Source organism: Ictalurus furcatus, chromosome 20 (genome assembly GCF_023375685.1).
Source record: "Ictalurus furcatus strain D&B chromosome 20, Billie_1.0, whole genome shotgun sequence".
NCBI lineage: Eukaryota > Metazoa > Chordata > Actinopteri > Siluriformes > Ictaluridae > Ictalurus > Ictalurus furcatus.
The window spans coordinates 11,461,840-11,484,931 of NC_071274.1; the positions used below are offsets into that span (position 1 = coordinate 11,461,840).

At 39.8% G+C, this 23,092-nt stretch overlaps 2 protein-coding genes across 9 annotated transcripts in view; both read left to right on the plus strand.

Moving 5' to 3' along the window:
* The window catches only part of capn10 (calpain 10), a 46,406-nt gene extending 34,229 nt beyond the window's left edge, over nucleotides 1-12,177 (plus strand). For 4 of the 7 annotated variants that reach the window (XM_053650944.1, XM_053650941.1, XM_053650943.1 and 1 more), the window contains 4 exons: nucleotides 1,440-1,680; nucleotides 2,944-3,137; nucleotides 5,180-5,225; nucleotides 11,387-12,176. In XM_053650944.1, coding sequence (XP_053506919.1) covers nucleotides 1,440-1,680; nucleotides 2,944-3,137; nucleotides 5,180-5,225; nucleotides 11,387-11,416 — 511 coding nt within the window. In that variant the 3' untranslated portion in view covers nucleotides 11,417-12,176. Of the gene's footprint in view, nucleotides 1-1,439; nucleotides 1,681-2,943; nucleotides 3,138-5,179; nucleotides 5,226-11,386 lie in introns of all 7 variants that reach the window. The other 3 variants (XM_053650946.1, XM_053650945.1, XM_053650947.1) reach the window with 2 other exon arrangements.
* Nucleotides 12,178-13,913: 1,736 nt separating this feature from the next.
* eif4e2 (eukaryotic translation initiation factor 4E family member 2) lies at nucleotides 13,914-22,462 on the plus strand. Of its 2 annotated transcripts, XM_053650949.1 has the most exons (8): nucleotides 13,914-14,048; nucleotides 19,331-19,442; nucleotides 19,652-19,786; nucleotides 20,044-20,148; nucleotides 20,303-20,455; nucleotides 21,007-21,143; nucleotides 21,330-21,407; nucleotides 21,611-22,462. In XM_053650949.1, the coding sequence occupies exons 1-7, from the start codon at nucleotides 14,029-14,031 to the stop codon at nucleotides 21,376-21,378; spliced, it is 711 nt and encodes a 236-aa protein (XP_053506924.1). In that variant the 5' UTR covers nucleotides 13,914-14,028; the 3' UTR covers nucleotides 21,379-21,407; nucleotides 21,611-22,462. The 2 variants fall into 2 exon arrangements, with proteins under 2 accessions (XP_053506924.1, XP_053506923.1); XM_053650948.1 differs by having other exon boundaries at nucleotides 21,330-22,462.
* Nucleotides 22,463-23,092: the final 630 nt, after the last annotated feature.

A 23,092-nucleotide genomic window follows, 5' to 3' on the forward strand; every position in this document is an offset into this window, starting at 1 on the left:
GGTCATTATCATGCTGGAATACTGCATACTGATGATGTTCTGCTTCAGTAAGTCACAGTACATGTTGGCATTCATGGTTTCCCTCAATGAACTGTAGCTCCCCAGTGCCGGCAGCACTCATGCAGCCCCAGACCATGACACTCCCACCACCATGCTTGACTGTAGGCAAGACACACTTGTCTTTGTACTCCTCACCTGGTTGCAGCCAAACACGCTTGACACCATCTGAACCAAATAAGTTTATCTTGGTCTCATCAGACCCCAGGACATGGTTCCAGTAATCCATGTCCTTAGTCTGCTTCTCTTCAGCAAACTATTGGCGGGCTTCCTTGTGCATCATCTTTAGAAGAGGCTTCCTTCTGGGACGACAGCCATGCAGACCAATTTGATGCAGTGTGCGGCATATGGTCTGAGCACTGACAGGCTGACCCCCCACCCCTTCGACCTCTGCAGCAATCCTGGCAGCACTCATACGTCTATTTCCCTAAGACAACCTCTGGATATGACGCTGAGCACATGCATTCAACTTCTTTGGTCGACCATGGCGAGGCCTGTTCTGAGTGGAACCTGTCCTGTTAAAACGCTGTATGGTCTTGGCCACCGTGCTGCAGCTCAGTGTCAGGGTCTTGGCAATCTTCTTATAGCCTAGGCCATCTTTATGTAGAGCAACAATTCTTTTTTTCAGATCCTCAGAGAGTTCTTTGCCATGAGGTGCCATGTTGAACTTCCAGTGACCAGTATGAGGGAGTGTGAGAGCAATGACACCAAATTTAACACAGCTGCTCCCCATTCATACCTGAGACCTTCTAACACTAAGTCACATGACACAGGGGAGGGAAAATGGCTAATTGGGCCCAATTTGGACATTTCCACTTAGTGGTGTACTCACTTTTGTTGCCAGCGGTTTAGACATTAATGGCTGTGTGGTGAGTTATTTTGAGGGGACAGCAAATTTACACTGTTACACGAGCTGTACACTCACTACTTTACATTGTAGCAAAGTGTCATTTCTTCAGCGTTGTCACATGAAAAGATATAATGAAATATTTACAAAAATGTGAGGGGTGTACTCACTTTTGTGAGATACTGTATATATATATATATATATATATATATATATATATATATATATATCTCTGTGTGTGATTGAAAACAGATGTATGTGACTAAAAGTCCAGTGATTGAGAGCAAATAAGCTGCCGTGGTTTCTGGGATGTGTAATCTGGAGCGGCCATGTTTGTAGGCTGTGGTGTGTTCTGGGAAATGGAGTTTATGGTGCTGACACTGGCATTTTAACAGGGTCGAGTAGACTTTTTATATCCATTGTAAATGTATACAGTATAGTCATCTTTTAGTCAGATTTTGTTTATACTGTATTTGTTATTTACCAGACATTTGGTTGTTGTAAATCAACATCCTTTCCTCCACACTCTTTGTAGTACAGTAAAGGTGAGTGTGCAGCAGGAGTGTGTAGAGGGAGAATGGGAGTTGGCAAGTGTTCGCGGCTGCTGGACAGTCGGCTCTACAGCTGGAGGAAGTCGGAACTTCCCGTCACATGGACAGAACCCACATGTTCCCCTCATAGTGACTTATGACCCTGGGGGGACAAACGTTAGAATCACTCTACGGCAGCATATGCCAGAGAATTCTCTTCATGCCATTGGCTTTCACATTTATAAGGTTAGTAGTGGGTGGGGGCAGTTGGTGGTGGAGTGGTGGTTGGGCAAACTGTAGACATATCAATTTGATGGATCTAATACATAGACTTTATTATAATGTGTAATTGACAGCCCACAGTCCAAGACTCCCAGCCTGTGATGCCAATCAAACAGAGCTAAACACAATAACACAATTGGAGTGATGTGATTTAGTTCAATACTACATGTACAAATTTTAGGTTATACTTAGAAAATTCCGTTCCTCTTGGTAGTATGCATGCTTTTACGTGGTTGTTTGCTGAGATTCAAAAAGACCATTCAAGCATGAATATCAAGTATTATATAAAAAATTATGCAGGAGGACAAGCAACATTGGCCTTGCAAATGGTGAGAATCACAATGGTGTAATATTTGGTGTGAATATTAGTAACTCACAATTGATTTCATATTGTTTACATGCATATTGTGTGCCCACAAGGCCACTATTAACCTGATCATTAATCCATGTAGACTTAAATATTTTACTGGTATTGTATATGTTCTATGTAGATTGTAGCACACTACAAATATCGACTTGCATCTAATCATTTTCCTGCTTTTAGGTGGGACTACTGTGACTAAGACACAGTCACTAAACACATACAAATGATGCACAACAAAGAACGACTGTACAGATATATGGCCCACTTAGTGCAATGATTGGTTCCTGTAAAAATCAACAACATAAAACAAAACACCAAGAACAGGAATCTGGGGCACAGTCTCACTGAGTCTGGGCAGTTGAAATATAATTTTATATGTTTTTTTTATAAATAATATTCATCCAGCCACCATGTTATTCCTACTATTTTTATATGAACAAACATACAGCATGTTATAAGTATGTGAAGCATGTGGGTGACAGATAAACAGAATTTTCTTCAGTCACACTGTGACAGGAAGTGTCTTTTAGCCAAAGCACTGACAGAATTTTATTTTTTCTCAAACAGGATGATGTCATATTAAGGAACATGAAACATCCCAAAGAGTTAGTGATTTTGGTTAAAACACACCCAGTCATATGCCAGTGACTTGATTAAAAAAATGAACTAAAAGCATGAACCCATATCGCACCCAGTACATTAACATTACCTTGCTTGTTCTTATCTATGACTTTATAGTAGCATGTATTCAAAATAAAGCTCTCACCAAATCACAATAGCAACATTTACATGATGTTTATTGTCAAAATGTGAAGGCAGCACTGGACACACCATTAAAAGTCATACCTGGTGTGTGTGTGTAGGTTCCCAGTGAAGTGGACTGCATGGTGATCTCGGGTACAGTGTGCCCTGTGACGAGTTGTGTTCCTCATGCTCACTCTCAGGAAATCAGTGTCCAGTGTAGGCTGCCCCCTGCTGGCTATGTCATTCTGCCCTCCACATACCAGCCAGACTGCAGTGCAGAATACACACTCACCATCGCACAGAAAATACCAAGGTAAACACACTCAGACTTTACCGAATACAAGCTTTAATCACCATTACTCAACAGATGATGGTATTAAAACCAGTATATCTTGTAAAGGGTGGACAAATCAAATTCATTAGCTAGCCCACTTGGCAAGTAAAAGCTCCAATGTGCTACCCAGTCCCATGTTTTTGCCTGGAAACCTAAATGACTAAAACATGGTAGCTAACTTAATGTAATAACTTATGGCTAAGACTTACATCTGTGAGTGGCAAAAGTATGTGAACCTCTAGGATTAGCAGTTAAATTCAAAGTAAAATGAGAGTCAGGTGTTTTTAATCAATGGGATGACAGGTGTGAGTGAGCGCTCTGTTTTATTTAAAGAACGGGGATCTATCAAAGATCTTCACAACACGTTTGTGGACTTCCATTTACACTTGTATCTTGGCACGAACAAAGGATATTTCTGATGCTTATCAGGCTAGAAAAGGTTACAAGACCATGTCTAAATAGTTTAACTCCACCAATCCACAGTCAGACAGATTGTGTACAATTGGAAGAAATTTAAGACCATTGTTACCCTCCCCAGGAGTGGTCAACCAACAAAGATCACTCCAAGAGCAAGACATGTAATAGTCCCCGACATCACAAATTAACCCAGGGTAACTTCTAAGCAACTAAAAGCCTCACTCACATTGGTTAATGTTAATAAGTCCACCATCAGGAGAACATTGAACAACACTGGTATACATGGCAGGGTTGCAAGGAAAAAGTAACTGCTCTCCAAAAAGAACATTGCTGTCTGTCTGCAGTTTGCTAAAAATCATGTGGACAAGCCAGAAAGAAGGATGTTTTGTGGATGGATGAGACCAAAAAAGAAAGTGTTATTATTAGAGAAAGGAAATCACTTCATTCCAGCATAAGAACCCTATCCCAACTGTGAAACATGGTGGTGGTGGTAGTATCATGGATTGGGTCTGTTTTGCTGCATCTGGGCCTGGACGGCTTGCCATCATTGATAGAACAATGAATTTTGAATTATACAGGTACCAGTGAATTCTACAGGAAAATGGCAGGACATCTGTCTGTGAGAAAATCTCATGAGAAAGTTGGTCATGCAGCACGACAAAGACCCTAAGCACACAAGTCATTCTACCAAAGAATGGTTAAAGAAGAATGTTAATGTTTTGGAATGGCCCAGTCAAAATCCTGACCTTAATCCCATAGAAATGTTGTGGAAAGACCTGAAGCAAGCAGTTCATGCGCGGAAACCCACCAACATCCCAGAGTTGAAGCTGTTCTGAACTGAGGAATGGCCTAAAATTCTTCCAAACCAACGTGCAGGACTGATCAACAGTTACAGGAATGTTTAATTGCAGTTAATTCTGCACAAGGGATTCACACCAGATACTGAAAGCATAGGTTCACATACTTTTGCTACTCACAGATATGTAATATTGCATCCTTTTCCTCAGTAAATAAATGACCAAGTACAGTATTTTGAGTAATTTATTTAAATGGGTTCTTTATCTACTTTTTGGACATCAGAAAATCTGATGCTGTTTTAGGTCATATTTATATATAGAAAATTCTAAAGGGTTCACAAACTTTCAAGCACCACTGTAGACTTACTGTCAACCAGATGGGTCCTTGGAACAAAGAGCCCATGCTATAGTAATAACATCAGATGCATCACACCAACATGCAGTGCATTACATTTAAGCATATCTACCAAATTAACATTTTTGTTTTCATAAGTGCTATTTTCTTTTTCTGGTTGTTGAACCTACTTTTCCTCAGTGCAACTACGAATTACATAGTGAATCTGCTTTTTCTCAGCTGCCAGGGCTACAGTCCACTCTTGTTATGCCCTGTTCTCTTTTTCTGAATTGCAATAGTTTCACTGTGATGGTTTAAAGCACCTTAGTGAATGATTTATTCTTGAGGCTGTTAATATGAAAACTTTAAGCAGTCTATTTGCTCAAACTGTAGGATTTTGCTCTGAAGTTATCTTTTCAGTCTGTTCAGACATTGGTACATGTGTTTTTTGTTGGTATTGTGTGTGTGTGCAGGAAAGCAATAAGCTGTCAGGAGCGTTTGGGCCAGGCAGTTCAAGAGGTGAGTGCAGCTTTAAAGCACTGGATATCAGACAGGCTATTTCTGTTCATTCTTTAACTACATTGACACCCCACAACAGCCCTACCATTATTCTTCTAGTTTTAGTTTTGGACAGAAATAATGTACCATCAAAATTCTTATTGTTAGATTGGGGATGTGCTGCTATAATTTCCATATCACAGTATTTCTGCAGCAATGCCTACAATAACTAAAGCCAGTTCAGTGCTGTACTACATTTGTATATTTTTCATCTCTGTCTTCAGTGTAAACTAAAAATCATGCATGTTATATGCATGATCCAAATGTGACACAAGATTTTAGATCTAGACAAAAATTCAATTTAGTGGTGTCTTATTGCCTATGAGGTTTGTGTGTGTGTTTCTGTGTGTGTGTGATGACAGGTCAGAACCAGCAGGTGACACTGTGCAGTCAGTGTTAACTGGACAGGGTCTCGTATGCTCTAAAACCAGTGTTTGTTACATTATTACTCAGTGTTTAGAACTGAAACTTGGACATGGATCCAGCAGCTACATATGGAAAACATTTACTTGTCCAAGAAAATTTACTATGCAAAATTTTCTACTTCACATACTGAAAGTTTTGTCATTTACCACATTACACTGCAAATATCTATCATTAGATGTTTACTGTTGGGAGTAAGCTATGAATTTATCTCTGTACTCTGTACCTCATGAGAGTTATTTGTGCATTACAAACCACAAAAGCCTTGTGTACAAAAATACATGTATTTTTATTTAATAAACCAAATAAATTTTTGTAATGGTCATCTGGTACATAAAAACTCTTCAAGGGATACACCTAGAAATAAGGTCCTTTGCAAAATTATCTGTGTAAGGATAAACAGATGACAAAATGTCAATATGTCATTATGTGTGTTTATATATATATATATATATATATATATATATATATATATATATATATATATATATATATATATATATATATACACACACACACACACACAGTATCTCACAAAAGTGAGTACACCCCTCACATTTTTGTAAATATTTGATTATAACTTTTCATGTGACAACATGACACAATGACAAGTGTCAAGTGACAAAATGATACTTTGCTACAATGTAAAGTAGTGAGTGTGCAGCTTGTATAACAGTGTAAATTTGCTGTCCCCTCAAAATAACACAACACACAGTCATTAATGTCTAAACCGCTGGCAACAAAAGTGAGTACACCCCTAAGTGAGAATGTCCAAATTGGGCCCAAAGTGTCAATATTTTGTGTGGCCACCATTATTTTCTAGCACTGCCTTAACCCTCTTGGACATGGAGTTCACCAGAGCTTCACAGGTTGCCACTGGAGTCCTCTTCCACTCCTCCATGATGACATCACGGAGCTGGTGGATGTTAGAGACCTTTTGCTCCTCCACCTTCTGTTTGAGGATGCCCCACAGATGCTCAATAGGGTTTAGGTCTGGAGACATGCTTGGCCAGTCCATCACCTTCACCCTCAGCTTCTTTAGCAAGGCAGTGGTCGTCTTGGAGGTGTGTTTGGGGTCGTTATCATGCTGGAATACTGCCTTGCGACCCAGTCTCTGCTTCAGTATGTCACAGTACATGTAGGCATTCATGGTTCCCTCAATGAACTGTAGCTCCCCCGTGCCAGCAGCACTCATGCAGCCCCAGACCATGACACTCCCACCACCATGCTTGACTGTAGGCAAGACACACTTATCTTGGTCTCATCAGACCACAGGACATGGGTCCAGTAATCCATGTCCTTAGTCTGCTTGTCTTCAGCAAACTGTTTGCAGGCTTTCTTGTGCATCATCTTTAGAAGAGGCTTCCTTCTTGGACGACAGCCATACAGACCAATTTGATGCAGTGTGCGGCGTATGGTCTGAGCACTGACAGGCTGACCCCCCACTCCTTCAACCTCTGCAGCAATGCTGGCAGAACTCATACGTCTATTTCCCAAAGACTACCTCTGGATATGATGCTGAGCATGTACACTCAACTTCTTTGGTCGACCATGGTGAGGCCTGTTCTGAGTGGAACCTGTCCTGTTAAACCGCTGTATGGTCTTGGCCACCGTACTGCAGCTCAGTGTCAGGGTCTTGGCAATCTTCTTATAGCCTAGGCCATCTTTATGTAGAGCAACAATTCTTTTTTTCAGATCCTCAGAGACTTCTTTGCCATGAGGTGCCATGTTGAACTTCCAGTGACCAGTATGAGGGAGTGTGAGAGCGATGACACCAAATTTAACACACCTGCTCCCCATTCACACCTGAGACCCTGTAACACTGACAAGTCACATGACACTGGGGAGGGAAAATGGCTAATTGGGCCCAATTTGGACATTTTTACTTAGGGGTGTACTCACTTTTTTGCCAGCAGTTTAGACATTAATGGCTAATGGCTGTGTGTTGAGTTATTTTGAGGGGACAGCAAATTTACACTGTTACACAAGCTGTACACTCACTACTTTACATTGTAGCAAAGTGTCATTTCTTCAGTGTTGTCACATGAAAAGTTATAATAAAATATTTACAAAAATGTGAGGGGTATACTCACTTTTGTGAGATACTGTATATTAGAGATGCACCGATACAAAATTTCTCAGCCAATACTGATAACCGATTATTCAGAGTGATATCGGCCGATACCGATAGTTCTGCCTTTTATGCCTTCTTTTAAATGAATAATAATTAAGTCCACAATTCTGAAAGACACACATGCACATATACACACACGTACACATACACACACACACGCACGCACATATACACACACACAAAGTCAAACTTTCATATATTCTAGATTCATTACACATAAAGTGAAATATATCAATGCTTTTTTTGTTTTAATCTTGATAACGGCTTACTGCTCATGGAAATAAAAAAAACCTAAAATATTAGAATAAAGTATTTATAATACAGAAATATTGACCTTCTGAAAAGAATGTTAATTTATGCACTCATTACTTGGTTGGGGCTCCTGCATCAAACCACCACACATTCCATTTTTTTCAGGCTTGACAAAGTTTAATGTGCTCTGCTGCTTGTTGCAAAATGGTTCTGAGAGAGGTTCACAGATCCACGGGCCAAGCACGAGCAGGTCATGGGCTTCAATACAAGAAAAAGTACCATTTGGCTGGTAAAAGAATTGTGGTGGGTAGACAACAGGATCAGTGCATCTCCAAAATGGCAGGTCTTGTGGGGTGTTCCCAGTATGCAGTGGTTAGTACCTACCTTCAGCACAAATTTAATGCCTTAAGTCAGAGCTTGCTGCATATGGGGTTGCGTAACCACAGACTGTTCAGAATTGACCGCTGTCCACCGCCGAAAGTGCCTACAATGGGCATGTGAGCATCAGAACTGGACTATGGAGCAATGGAGGAAGGTGGCCTAGTCTGATTTGTCATGTTTTCTTTTACATCATGTGGATGGCCAGGTGTGTGTGCATCGCTTACGTGAGGAAGAAATGGCACCAGGATGCACTTTAGGAAGAAGGCATGCCGGCAGAGGGATGATCTGGAAATGTTCCCTGGGTAAACCGTGGGTCCTGGCATTCATGTGAATGTTATTTTTGACATGTACCACCTACCCAAACACTGTTGCAGACCAAGTACACCCCATCATGTCATTCCCTAATGGCAGTGGCCTCTTTCAGCAGTTATAATGCGCTCTGCCACACTGCAAAAATTGTTCTGGAATGGTTTGAGGAACATGACAAAGTGTTCAAGGTGTTGACTTTTCCCAAATCTGAATCTGATTGATCATCTGTGGGATGTGCTGGACAAACAAGTCCAACCCATGGAGGCCCCACCTCGCAACTTACAGGACTTAAGGGATCTGCTGTTAACATCTTAGTGCCAGATACCACAGCACACCTTCAGCAGTCTTGTGGAGTCTGTGCCTTGACAGGTCAGCGCTATTTTGGTGGCACAAGGGGGACCTACACAATATTAGACAGGTGGTTTTAATGTAATGGCTCATTGTTGTGTATATATTGGAACAGCAGGGCCAGTTCTTTTATTTTTGCACTGAAGACATTTTGGTTCAGATGAATGAGGCAGTAGATCAGAATTTCAGCTTTCAATTCCTGATGTTTACATCTGGATGTGTTAAACAACTTAGAACGTGGCACCATTTGTTTGAACCTGCCCATTTTACCATTCATGTAACTCATGATGGTAGCAGCAGAATGAATTCAGAAACATTCTGTGCATACGTTGAAGGACTGCAACCTTCTCAGAATGTAGAAGCGACTTTGACCCTTCTTGTACACAAGTCTGTCGTCCAAATGTATGCCCAGATACTTATGTGCTAAAACTCCACATGCTCTCTATCAGTGGTGTCAGACGTTATGTGGGGCTTGGACCTCTGGAAGTCCATCACCATCTCTTTTGTCTTGCTGATGTTCAAGTTTGCACAACTCAGCCACGTTCTCCACCAAGGCCCTGTACTAAATCCTCCTGCCCTCCTCTGATGCACCCCACTATAGTCATCAGAGAACTTCTGCACATGACTTGTGTTTTACCTCAAATCTGAGGTGTACAGATTGAACAGAAAGAGAGCAGCAACAGTCTCTTGAGGGGCCCAGTGCTACACATATCTGTGCTATAGCTGACACACAGCTACAAACTGTAGCCTGCCAGTTAGGTAGTCCATTACCAATGAGATGATGGATTCATCCACCTGCATCACTTGGAGTGTCTCCCCCAACAGTTCAGGCCATATGTTGTTAAAAGCACTGTAGAACTCAAAGAACATAACCCTCACAGTGCTGCCTGATGTGTCCAGGTAGGAGTATTCCCTGTTCTGCAAATAAATAACTGCATTATCCACATTATCCACCTGCATTATCCACATCTAAGCTTGGTAGGCAAACTGTAGTGGGTCTTGTGCAGCTCTCACCAGTGGGTGAAGGTGAGCTAATATCAGTCTTTCCAGAATTTTCATTATGTGTGATATGTTAAGGTCACCGATGATTGCCCCTTCTTGGGCACTGGGACCACACATGAAGTTTTCTATTTAACAGGAACCCTTTCCAGACTGCAAGCTGCTGATTGAATGAGTTGCTGTTGTCCAAAGATGAGAGCTGTTGGGGGAGGCAAAGGTAGTACTGAAGAGGAGAGGGTGGGAGTGAGGCTGTTATCAAACCAAGTAAAAGAATTGATTGAACTCATTTGCCCATTCATGGCTGCTTTTAGGTGATTTGGAGCCACTCCTATTGAAGCCAGTGATGTTCTTCAGGCTTCTACAAACATCACACAGGTTTATCTGCTCCAATTTCTTCTCCAGTTTGGTCTTATACTCCTCCTTGGCTTCTTTAATCCTCACTTTAAGCTCTCTTTGGACCCTCTTCATTTCCTCCCTGTCCACTGCACTGAAGGCTCTCTTCTTTTGGTTAAGAGGAGGTTTCAGCTCACCACTGACCCATGGTTTATTGTTGGAGAAGAAGCATACAGTTTTAGAAGGTATGACAGTGTCTTCACCGAAGTTAATATAATCCGTTATGCAAGTTGTTATGCGCCTATGTCCTCACCATTTGGAGCACAGAGTACAGAACACATCTCAGCCTGTAACCTCAAAGCATCCCTTCATTGATTCAGTGGCCTCAGCTGACCACCTCCTCACTGTCCTGTTGGTCACTGGTTGCCGATTTACCGTGGGCTTATACAGGGACATGAGATGAACCATGTTATGATCTGATCTCCCCAGTGGTGGGAGTGCTTTGAAACTGTAGGCGTCTTTGACATTTGCGTACAGCAGATCCAATGTTGTTTCTCATTTTTCCATTCCACATACTGTCTGAAGATTGTTAGATGTGAAGAGAGAAGCATGGTTCCAGACAAATCTCCACACATAGCTATAAATGTGTTGGGGTGATGGGTCTGTAGTTTGGTGATGGATGTGTGAATAACATCACACGTTGTGTCTGCGTTTGCAGAAGGCGGAATGTCAACAACAGACCCAATGGCATGGTAAATAACATGAATGCATTCCGACAAGAAATTATTCAATGTCCGGGTTACAGATAACTTCTTTTACTGTGATATGATTGGGGTTATACAATTTATTAGCATATTTCCTTATTACTGTAAAATGATATACCAATATACTATTCCACCCTTATTGTAAACCACTAATGTTGTTTTTTTTCTTTACTTTTCAGACTTCTCATGTCTGTGTGATGGGGCTGTAGTGTTTCGGAGGAGGGTGCTTTTTCTGTCTCCAGCTTTCTGCTGACATGGGTCAATTGATACTGGGCATAGTTGAAAGCCAAAGCATTTACATCGCGTTTAGTACATATTGTCTACTGGTTGACCCTAATGAAAGCCAATGGCACTCTGCCCTGCCATCTAATAGGAGCTATTGAAGCTGCCGCCACATGCCATGGTCTCTCTCATAGTTTTTAGAAGCACTGTGCTGCCATACAATGATCAGCTGAAAGCAAAATGTCCCACCATCAAGAACAAAGAGATCACTCAGGGAGAGAGTTACCGGCTGACCCACACAGAGCTGGTGTGCCTGCCAACAGCTAAACCAGGTTTGAGAGAGTTGTGAACAAGTCAGCTCTCATTCCTTCTGATGTGGCCAATGGCTGTTTTAGGACAGCACATTCTTATAGCCTAAACAGGTCACATACTATGTTGTAAATGTTTGAACAATTTTTACTATGGTACAAACCCAACAGTTAAACATTCTGTTGGGTAAAATAAGTGTCTACTGTCACCTTCCCTTTGATCTGCATGTATATTGTTTGTGTATAAAATTTAACAAATAAACTGGTGCATGGAAAACAATTGTATTTTGCTACTCTGTGACTAACTTGTTTTTCCTTTTTCTTTTAACATACCTGGTTCTTGCAGAAACTTAGGGTGGAGAACTCCAATGCCTGCATGGATACAATGCACAATTAAATCTAGACCAGATGGGCTGAACTGCAGTCCAGGAAGGCCTGAGACGTGCACAGTTTGATGATTTCCCTGCTTAGTATGCCCATTTTCATATCACCTGATAAAATCAAATACAGATTACAAAAAATAAAATTTAAACAAATGTGGTGTTTACATTCACCTTTTCTACCCAAAAACATTTCTTAAAGCTGCAGTATTGAACTTTACATTAAAATCAGTTTTCAAAACCGTCTCCTTACCTTACCACGATTCGAAATGGTAAGCTTATAATAATGATTTATAATTTGAGCTGTTGGGTCAGATTTTGCAGGAAACGTCAGTTTGACATCATTTGCATGGCCTTTGACATCACCATGCCTTTGCGTGGTTACGTCACATCTGTAAACAAAGAAGAAGAGCCGGCTACTATATAATGTGTGTAGATGCTGAGGGTGGTGGATTGTTTGTAGCTTGTCCTTACAAGAGTTTCTTGGAATTTAAACTTGTCGTCTTGATGGCTGCCTCTAATCTGGATAGTTCTAAATGCAGTCATTGTTGACATCTGGGTAATCAGCTGTTGTCAAAACCAATAAGCCTCAAACTGTGGAGAGCCTGCAGTCAAAAAGGGAAAGTGACAGAGCCCATGCTAAAATAAGAATAAATATCGCCATGGCTTTTGAGAGGTGCCGACAACTCGGAGATCTGAAGGGATTGAAGACTGACAGAGCTGGCTTTTGCTGCTGACCAGGTAAGATATTTCTGTGGCTCAATAAGTAGCTAGCTAACATTAGTGCGCTTGTTTGGTCTATTTAGCTAGGTATTGGACTTTCCTATGTTTTTTTTTGTTTTTGTTATGGTCAATGTGGTCAATTGCACTTATTTTCTGTTCGCTATGAGAGCAACTCACCTCTACTCCAAGAAAACCGTATCTGCCACCACCTCAGATGTCAAGTATTGGAGCTAATATACGACACATACGAATACCTCAAATACCTACCTCCTCAAAAACCATCAGCTTCATCCGTGCAGATGAGCAGTGCCGAATCACAAACCAAGTAAATAAAATAACTCTGCAAGTAACATGCAGTTTTATGTTTCAAACAGAGATGGCAATACAGAGGCAAAAGTTCAGAACTGCATCTTTAAGGCCTTACACAATTCTTGAATGCATTCTTATCATATAGAACTTTGGAATAATTAAACATCATTTTATTTTTTTAAAAACTTTATGTAAAGAATGCCACTTTTATTGTTTGAATGAATAGTCACTATCATTCAAGTAAAAATTAGGAATTTTCTGGATATGTTTGATATTCCCCTTGGGGATATCAACACTTGTCAGTGTTTCCAGTGTGCAAATGCTTATCCATGATTAAGCTATCATCTTTTTTGGTACATTACTTTCTTCTGCTCATTGTCATGGAGGTCTGTTTTCCTTTTCTTTGCTCTTATAATATTAGTCTTCAACCAGCAAACCTGCAGCCACATTGACAGATCACTGAATCAATGTTACTTTTTATACTGGATACTGCAAGTACAGTTTCAGACTAGTATTAGAACTACAACATAACTGAGCTGAATATGGCAGCCAAAGTAACAGGCCAGTTTGAGTATATGAAAGTTTTAGCCATTAATTACAAAATATTTGGGACCCTCCTCACGTGTACACAAAATGATAGCTAACATTTTGTACCCAATTCTAACAGTATTATTATATAGGCCACAGGATTTTATATATATATACTTTTGGTTTACTTTAATAAAAGATAAACAGATTTTCCTATATAAGGTCGTTTCTGAAAGAGGCGCATGCGCGGTCCGCTCGCCATCGAACCAGGATGCTCGTGCGCTGATGCTGCGGATTTGACGGGTCGGCCGCCGGAACAGCGAGCGGAGAAAGGCCGGAACTTAGGAAATAATGAACAACAAATTTGACGCGTGAGTAGATAGTATCCATCGAAACTCGCTGCCGTCCTTAAATAGTTGTTCCTGTTGTCAATTCAAATCCTGTGGGTAAAGTTCTCCCATGTAGCTGTTTGCAGCAGAGAGAAGGAGTGAGAGGCGTGTCTGCTACATGCGTACAGGTCTACAGCCCAATGGGATACATGACGACAGAAACTTGCATCGTCTAGTTTTTCTACACAAAAGGAATGTTAAGTGGGAACATAAACATAAACATAATTAAAACATAAACATGTGCATTACTAGTCTGAATAGTCAGGCGGTCTTGTAGGCCGCAAATGAATCCCCGGGTTCATCGTGAGCACCCAGCCGGGGCAGGTGCACTGGAAGCCGCCGTACTCTCGCTGACGTACCGCGCTCCAGTCAAAGAATAATTGCTCGAATTTTCGCCCTGCGAGAGTGTTAATGATAAGTGTAGTTTAAGCAGATTCTTTCGTGAAGACATGACAGTCAAATCAACAGGCTTAAAAGTTAACTTTTTTTGGATGAGACTTTTGTACTGTTTAAATAAATGTACAGTAGAGCAGTGGTTCTCAAAGTGGGGTCAGTGAAGCAAAGCCAGGTTGTTGTGATTTATTTTTTCCTAGTTTGTTACAGTTGCGGAAATCACAACTCTGTATTATCAAAGCTTCTATTTATTATTAAGGTCTTATAATTATTATCCTATTTGTCTGGTCATTTGAGTTTAATGGGTTTAATCCAAACAATAAGTAGGCCTATAAATATTGTCTGCTTAAATTTAAAGTGTAATATTGGGGGACAGTTCATTTGCTTGTTTCCTTGCCTAATAGAAATTGTACCAAAAGTTGTCACCTCATGACAACTTTGCTATTGGGAAGGAAGTGGGGAAAATTCCATTAATTTTAAAGGAAACTGTCCTGGCAGTCTGGAATGAAAAGAAGCAGAACATGGTTGTTGCCTGCTTCCCTAGAAAGAATATTTCTTAAATATCTGGTGAGCACAATCAAAGATAAACTTGATCCATGTCAGTTTGCTTACAAGCAAGGTTGTGCATATTATTTCTAAACATTTAGACAAATCTAATACCTTTGCAAGAACCCTCTTTTTAGACTTTTCCTGTCAGGTCCTCTTATGACCCGCGTGGGTGGCTGTGGCTCAGGTAGTAGAGTGGGTTGTCCACTAATTGTAGGGTTGGCGTTTCGATTCCTGGCCCACTTGACTCCACATACTGAAGTGTCCTTGGGCAAGACACCGAACCCCAATTTGCTCCCAATGGCACCCTAGCACCTTGCATGGCACATACCATTGCTGTGTGAATGGGTGAATGAGAACTAGTGTAAAGCACTTTGTAGAACCGCTAAGGTTAAAAAAGCACTATATAAGTCCAGTCCATTACCATTCAACACAATTCAAGCTGACATCTGAGAGTCAAAACTTGTATGGTTGGGTGTAAATCCATATTTGATTCAGTGGTATACTTCTTTTCTCACAAATAGAGTCCAAATTGTTAAAGTGAACAAAACCTTGTCATCAGCAGTTAAAACAAATGTTGGAGCACCCCAGGGCTGCATTAGTTCTGCCATGCTTTTTACCTTGTACACAGACGACTGTCATGTACACAGACAGGTCTAGTAATAATTGTGAATGAACATACTGTCATGCAAGAAAAATGTCAGACTAGTTCTCACAACAGTCACTATCAATCTATAGTATGCACATGTATACATTCCCTATAGTATGAATAGTATACAGCAGTGCTTGAAAGTTTTTGTGGTTTTGTTCTTCTATTTTCTTTATGTCTGCATAAATATGACCTAAAACATCAGATTTTCACACAAGTCCTAAAAGTAGACAAAGAGAATCTAATGAAACAAATCAGACACAGATATTATACTTTGTCATTTATTTATTGAGGAAAAAGATAAAATATTACATATCTGTGATTGGCAAAAGTATGTGAACCTCTAGGAGTAGCAGTTCATTTGAAGTTGAAATTAGTCAGATGTTTTCAATCAGTGGGATGACAATCTGGTGTGAGTGAATGCCCTGTTTTATTTAGAACAGGGTTCTATCAAAGTCTGATCTTCACGACTCTGTTGGAAAAATGTATCATAGCACGAACAAATGAGATTTCTGAGGGCCTCAGAAAAAGAGTTATTGGTGCTCAATAAAGCTGGAAAAGGGTTCAAAACCATCTCTAAAGAGTTTGAACTCCACCAATCCACAGTCAGACAGATTGTGTACAAATGGAGGAAATTCAAGACCATTGGTACCCTCCCCAGGAGTGGCTGACCAACAAAGAGCATGACTTGTAATAGTCCGCAAGGTCACAACAGAACACCGGGTAACTTCTAAGCAACTTATGGCCTCTCTCACATTGGCTAATGTTAATTTTCATGAGTCCGCCATCAGGAGAACACTGAACAACAATGGTATGCATGGCAAGGTTGCAAGCCACTGCTCTCCAAAGAGAACATTGCTGACCGTCTGCACTTTGCTAAAGATCATGTAGACAAGACTAGAGCTGCAACAACTAATCGATAATAATCGTTTATGTGAATTGTTGTCAACGAATCTCATGATCAATTAGTTGGTCTGTGCGCGGTACATTTACTCATTACGTTACTTCTGTTCCGAAAACATGCTTTGGAGAGTAAATACTAAAGTTGTGTCCCACATGACATCCGATATACTTTCACTATGCACTACCGTCTAGTGCAGTGTTTCTTATCCGGAGGGCAGGGGGTATAATTGCAGGGGGTCTGTAGGAAAGTTTCAAATGTATCAATGTATCAAAACATATTCAAATGTATCAAAACATATTCAAATGATGTTTTTAAATTAATCAATTTGGTTATTCGCAAATATCATATTAGCTGAGCTGACGATCATTCATTAATGGATTTATTTTGGATTTATTTTAAATTTATTTACAAATGAAATGATAATTTGCAAAAACCTGTGAGTGGTAGACAAGTTCAAGGGTTGCACTGATGGATAAAATAAACAAAGGATAATTCAGAGAATCAAATTAAATGTCACACCAACAATAAAATGTAAAAAATAAAATCTTAATGTTTTGATTCAATTTTAATGTTAATATTATTAATGTTAAATATTAATAAAATAAAGCAACATATATAGAAATGACTGTTTAGTATATAGCCTATAATTGTTGTGGAGTGAGGGGGTCCTTGTGGATTGTTCGAAATATGCTTGGGGTCCAAAGCTCACAAAAGGTTGAGAGGCACTGGTCTAGAGTATGAATTTTAGAAAGGTAATATCACAAATGGAACCCTCCCCCCCAACAAACACACACACACACACACACACCTTATACTCTGAATGCAAGCATTAGTTTTAATTCACTGATAAGGTGGCAGGCCAAAAAGATTTATTAAAAGCATTAACATTTGAATAATTATTAGTGACATTAGGCTACATTTTGCTGACAGGACACGGGCTAAATGGCAGTGCATGGTGGCCCATTAGGAGGTAGTTTATAATATTGCAATGCATTAGTGTCGTTAACAAATAACTGGCTATCGCAAGCATTACATGGAGCATAACGTTGGCTGGTTTCATGGCCACAATGAAAGCTGCCTCCAACAAACATAATATAGGACCCGTCTTTCAGATGTTTTGCCAAATTCCAGGTGTTTCCTCGCTTTGTTTGAAATGAACGATAGCATCGGCTGCACACTAGCAACCGATGCTAGCTTTCCACTCTTTTCCTTTCAACTAGTCGGGGCGGAGCTAATTGCCATCTTCTGTAGTTTTACACTTGTGGACCGACTAAAACACTTGCGCGTATTTGTTGCCCCATTAGGTCCGGAAGAATTGCAACCTCGGTACCTTCATTACCAACGATACCTACACTACTGCAGAAAAACAAGTACAGTCACGTCTTAAGAATGATGGTACCAACTTGGTACCAAAGTTTCGGTTCTCGTGACATCCCTAGTAGTATCATGGTTTGGGCCTATTTTTGTTGCATCTGGGCCTGGATGGCTTCATATCATTGATGGAACAATGAGTTCTGAATTATATCAGTGAATTTTAAAGGAAAATATCAGGACATCTGTCTGTGAACTGAATCTCAAGAGGAAGTGGGTCATGCACCAAGACAACAACCCTAAGCACACAAGTCGTCCTACCAAATATTGTGTAAAGAAGAATAAAGTTAATGTTTTTGAATGGCCAAGTCGAAGTCCTAGCCTTAATCCAATAGAAATGTTGTGGAAAGACCTGAAGGAAGCAGTTCATGTGTGGAAACCCACCATCAACCCAGAATTGAAGCTGTTCTGTATTGAGGAATGTGCTAAAATTCCTCCAAGCCAATGTGTAGGACTGATCAACAGCTACTGGAAATGTTTATTTGCAGTTATTGCTGAACCAGGGGGTCACAACAGATACTGAAAGCAAAGGTTCACATACTTTTGCCACTCATATGTAACATTCTAACATATGTAATACTGGATAATTTTTCTCAGTATATAAATGACCATGTATAGTATGTTTTGTTTCTAATTGGGTTGTCTGTATCTACTTAAACTACTTTTAAAAAATCTGATGATGTTTCAGGTTTCATATTTATTCAGGAATCTAGACAATTCTATAAAGTTTACAAACTTTCAAGCACCACTGTAGTATGTACTTGCACACATGAACTTTAAATGTTATCCATTACCATGGGAACAACTAAAGACCTTTTCAACATGGTTGTTGATCTTCATAAATCCGGTAATGGTTATAGAAAATACATTCAGTGATTTAAAAAAAAAAAAAAAAAAAAAAATGGACTGCCAAAAATTGGACCCATGTGCACAATGAGGATGATGGTGAAAAAATGCAGAGTTTTAGAATTGGTTAGTTGACTCTGTGGCTGTCAAGTAAAATCAACTATTAAACACCACTTTCATAATAACAAGCTCTTTGGAAGAGTTACAAGAAGGAACTTCTTTCTGAAACTGACTCGCAGTATGCATCCACTGACCTTTACCAATGAAACTATGGAATAATGTGCTATGGTCAGAGGAAACCTTTTTGGTCTTACAAACCATCAGCATGTTTGGTGACCAAATAGTCTGCATATAAAATAACCACTGTAAAAATATGCTGGAGGGTTTGTTGTTGTTGTTTTTTAATGCATTGGGTCTGTTTTATTGCTGCTCATTCAGGGGCTCTTATAAAGAGTGGTGGCATCACAAGGTTCAGTCTTTTTAACGCTTTTAGAAGGTAGTTGATGCCATTTTTTCCCACTGACTTCTCCTTTTTTTCCTCTGTACTAACTACAGTCTGAAAGATGACGACAGTGGAGATCACGACCAGGACAACGGCTCACCGAAAGATGGTGAGAAGGAAAGGAATGAGGATGAGGAAAAGGACCAAAACACTACCAAGAAGAAGGTGTGTGTGCTTCTGTGTGTGTTGGTTCATAAAACTGCCCTGTGTTCATCCCAGGACATGTATTCACAAAGCTCACAAGTTTACACTTGGTTTTACTTTTTGGTTTTGTTTTGCTGTTATGCTCAGTGTGATATTTGTGGCCTGTGACAGAACTAACTAGTGAGATCGATAAAACTGCACACACATTCTCTTCTGTGTATGTGTTATAGGCTGTGGTTCCTGGGGCAGGTGAACACCCTCTTCAGTATAACTACACATTCTGGTATTCTCGGCGAACCCCAGGCAGACCAGCCAGTACACAGAGCTATGAGCAGAACATCAAACAAATCGGCAGCTTTGCTTCGGTTAGTCACACGTTTGTTTAAATTGAGGGCCATACTTGAATATATAGACTATACACTTAATCCCTCTCTCCTTAAGCCTAAATTTTGTCTAAACCCAAAATCCACTTACACTCATACCAATCCACAAACATTTGCAGTCATAACTGTAAACAAAAGCAAACACGCACTCACTAATACAACCCTACGTTTTCTTAAATCTTCACAGTTCTGGTTGTTGTATCATTTTCATTAAAACTAATATACAGTCTGGGCCACAGGTGGAGCAGTTTTGGCGGTTTTACAGTCACATGATCAGACCAGGTGATCTGACTGGCCACAGCGACTTTCACCTATTTAAGGAGGGAATCAAGCCCATGTGGGAGGTGAATATACCAATATTTCTTGCATAACTCAGTGTAATTTGTTTTGATTGATCTGCTGTTGTTGTGTTATTATTTATTTTTGCATTTTTTTTATGTACTTAAGTGAAATAAAACTAACGTCTCTCTTTCTGTTTTGTCTCATCTATGTCACTAGGATGATGCTAATAAGAGTGGAGGGAAGTGGATAATTCGGCTGCGGAAGGGTCTGGCCTCACGCTGCTGGGAAAATCTGATCCTGGCCATGTTGGGTGAGCAGTTCATGGTTGGTGAGGAGATCTGTGGCGCTGTTGTCTCAGTCCGCTTCCAGGTACTAAAACACTGTGCCTGAATACCTAATTACATCATGGGCGTTTGCTTCATTGTACTAATCTGGAGGTTTGTAACTTCACTCCTCCAGTCTATAAATTCTGTAAATGTGACTAATCTGGAAAAGCATATGGAGATCTGTTGATGTGTTGCCTACATTAGAAAACTTAATGCAGTTGTTTATTCAATTTTAGGTTATTTCTCCATTATCACACACTTTATAAATAAAGTTTGTAGGTGGCATCATATTTCTAGCCTTCTCCATCTTCAAAGCAAGCAAAACATTGTAAAATATTTTGGTGTGTAGGGTTTTATTAAATTGTTGTTTTAAATATTTCCTTAGTGGTTTGTATGAGTAGATATGTGATGTCAGACTTTATTTAATGTTCTTACCACAATTACACTCATGACCCATTTAATTATGAAGCAAATTGGTTGAAATAAGTTATTTAGGTTTATTGCTAGTAATCTGATGGCCTTAAGAGTAGGTGGTTTAATTGATGTGTGTGTGTGTGTGTGTGTGTGTGTGTGTGTGTGTGTGTGTGTGTGTAGGAGGATATCATATCTATCTGGAACAAAACAGCAAGTGATCAGGCCACTACTGCTCGCATCAGAGACACGCTTCGCAGAGTCCTCAACCTGCCACCAAACACCATCATGGAGTACAAAACACACACTGACAGCATCAAGTGAGTGGCTGCACACAAATGCACACATGCTTGCATTATTAACTTTAAGCACCAACAGGCTGTACAAAACATGCACATCTCTGAACTTGATCCAAAACACAACCATGGAGAACAAAAGACCCATTGACATTTCATTTTAATAGGAAGATTTTATTTTACATTTGTGTACATTTTCTTTGTTTTCAGGGCTTGGGAGGATTTTCATGGACTGGTGAATGCTAGTGGTGGTCGCTAGGTCTTTCTCAAGGGTGAACAATGGCAGGGGTAGGGCCAGTATAGCACCTTAAAAAAAAATCCATCTATCTCCATATAACACTCCAAAACCTCTTCATGCCAAAAGCAAAACTACACCATACTTGACCTTATCAGTCTAAACCTTAACCACTATAATGGTTATAACCCTGCTACATTTGATAAACAATTTGCTATTTTCAGTCTCTAATTTAATACAATGTTTTCATTTCTAGGTTTAGTTACCTTCAGTGTGGATGAAGAGGACTTTCCTAGGGCATACAACTCACTTATTTATGAATTAACATTGTTTTGAATAAAAAAACAAAAGGGATATTGGCTACTGGAAAGCCCATATTCCTGGTCGAAATATCTGTTCAGCTAAAATGCCCCTGAGAATGAAGGAGGAGTCAAATGACCAGTAACAGATGTTTTCAATACTTATTAAGAAAAACATAAGCCGGTGCAGAAATAAGCCTCAAAAATTGTCGCTACTGTGGTTCTGATGAAGGCTGATTAACAAAACCAATCAAATTAAATTTGTTGAATCTTTGTACAATAAGTCATGTTGACCTCATCTGGCAAGTTATTCAGCTTCACATAACCCACACTTCTTAGAAAGCAAGTACTTTTATTTGATATTGTCATAAACAGGGTTGCATTTTACTATAGTGCAGTATTTTAATTTCAGTGTTAAAGTTTTGTTTTTGAAATTGTGAGAAACAATATATTTTCAAAGTTTTTTGAAGAGATATATGATGGAATCTGTTCTTGATAATTTTTTTGTTTTAAGCTGAGTGTGTTGAAACTTAAAAGCCTAAAAGATATCGGACAGTGCCTGCTTCCCAGAAGCACTCAGCATTCTGTGATTTTTGCCTTGGAAAGATATTTTTGTGATTATGCTGTCAGCCGAAAAATCCTGATTCTCCTTTACCACCAAGTAAAACTGAAGAATGTTAACTGATGTGGATTTGGAGATTGGGGTTGGTCATGGTTTGTGTACATCTTACATACTGCCTGGATTTATAAACTTGGGTGTGTTTGAAGTAATGTTTGGATTACTGATAGCAATAAACGTCAAATATGCAGCTGCTGCTAACACTGGTTTGTGCACTGATGTACTTTTAACAGAGTGTAAGATGGAGGAAACACTGAGGCCTGTAAGCAATCTGATCTTTAATTGAGATCCGATTTGATCTATCTGCATGTAATCTACTTTTAAATGAAAACAGTGACTTGAGGTTTTCACAGTTGTAGACTACTTCAATTTGATTGTTGGTTTACCCGATATAGCTGTAAAGTTTAGGAACCATAGGAAGCACTTAAAATAATGAAAGACTGGTTATTTCTCCCAGTAAATTTGTCATGAGTGAGAGCGAGGGGGGGAAAAAAGTCAGGAACCAGGAAAATGTAAATAATGAGCATTTGTATGAGGGTGGTGAGGGAGGTGAAGAAAACCCCCAAAATTGCAGATTGTTAATTGTTATCATGAAAGATTTAAAATCAGTTAGACTACATGTGTCAAACTCAAGGCCTGCTGTCTTGTTTCATTTGGCCCACGCAAACATCAAAAAATAATTTTGAAATGACCAGTACCTACTAAATATCCCACCAACGTTCCACATGACCCACTCTACAGCATGTGTGGGCTCATATCTGATGGCTGAAATACTGGTTAAAGTCAATGACTGACTACTGTATTTGACGCTTCTAAAAGT

Excerpts from the sequence above, each read along its gene's own strand:
- eif4e2 (XM_053650948.1), top strand. The coding sequence starts at position 14,029 with ATGAACAACAAATTTGACGC. Across the intron at positions 19,787-20,043 it reads AAATCGGCAGCTTTGCTTCG|GTGGAGCAGTTTTGGCGGTT; the intron begins GTTAGTCACACG and ends TCTGGGCCACAG. Across the intron at positions 20,456-21,006 it reads TTGTCTCAGTCCGCTTCCAG|GAGGATATCATATCTATCTG; the intron begins GTACTAAAACAC and ends GTGTGTGTGTAG.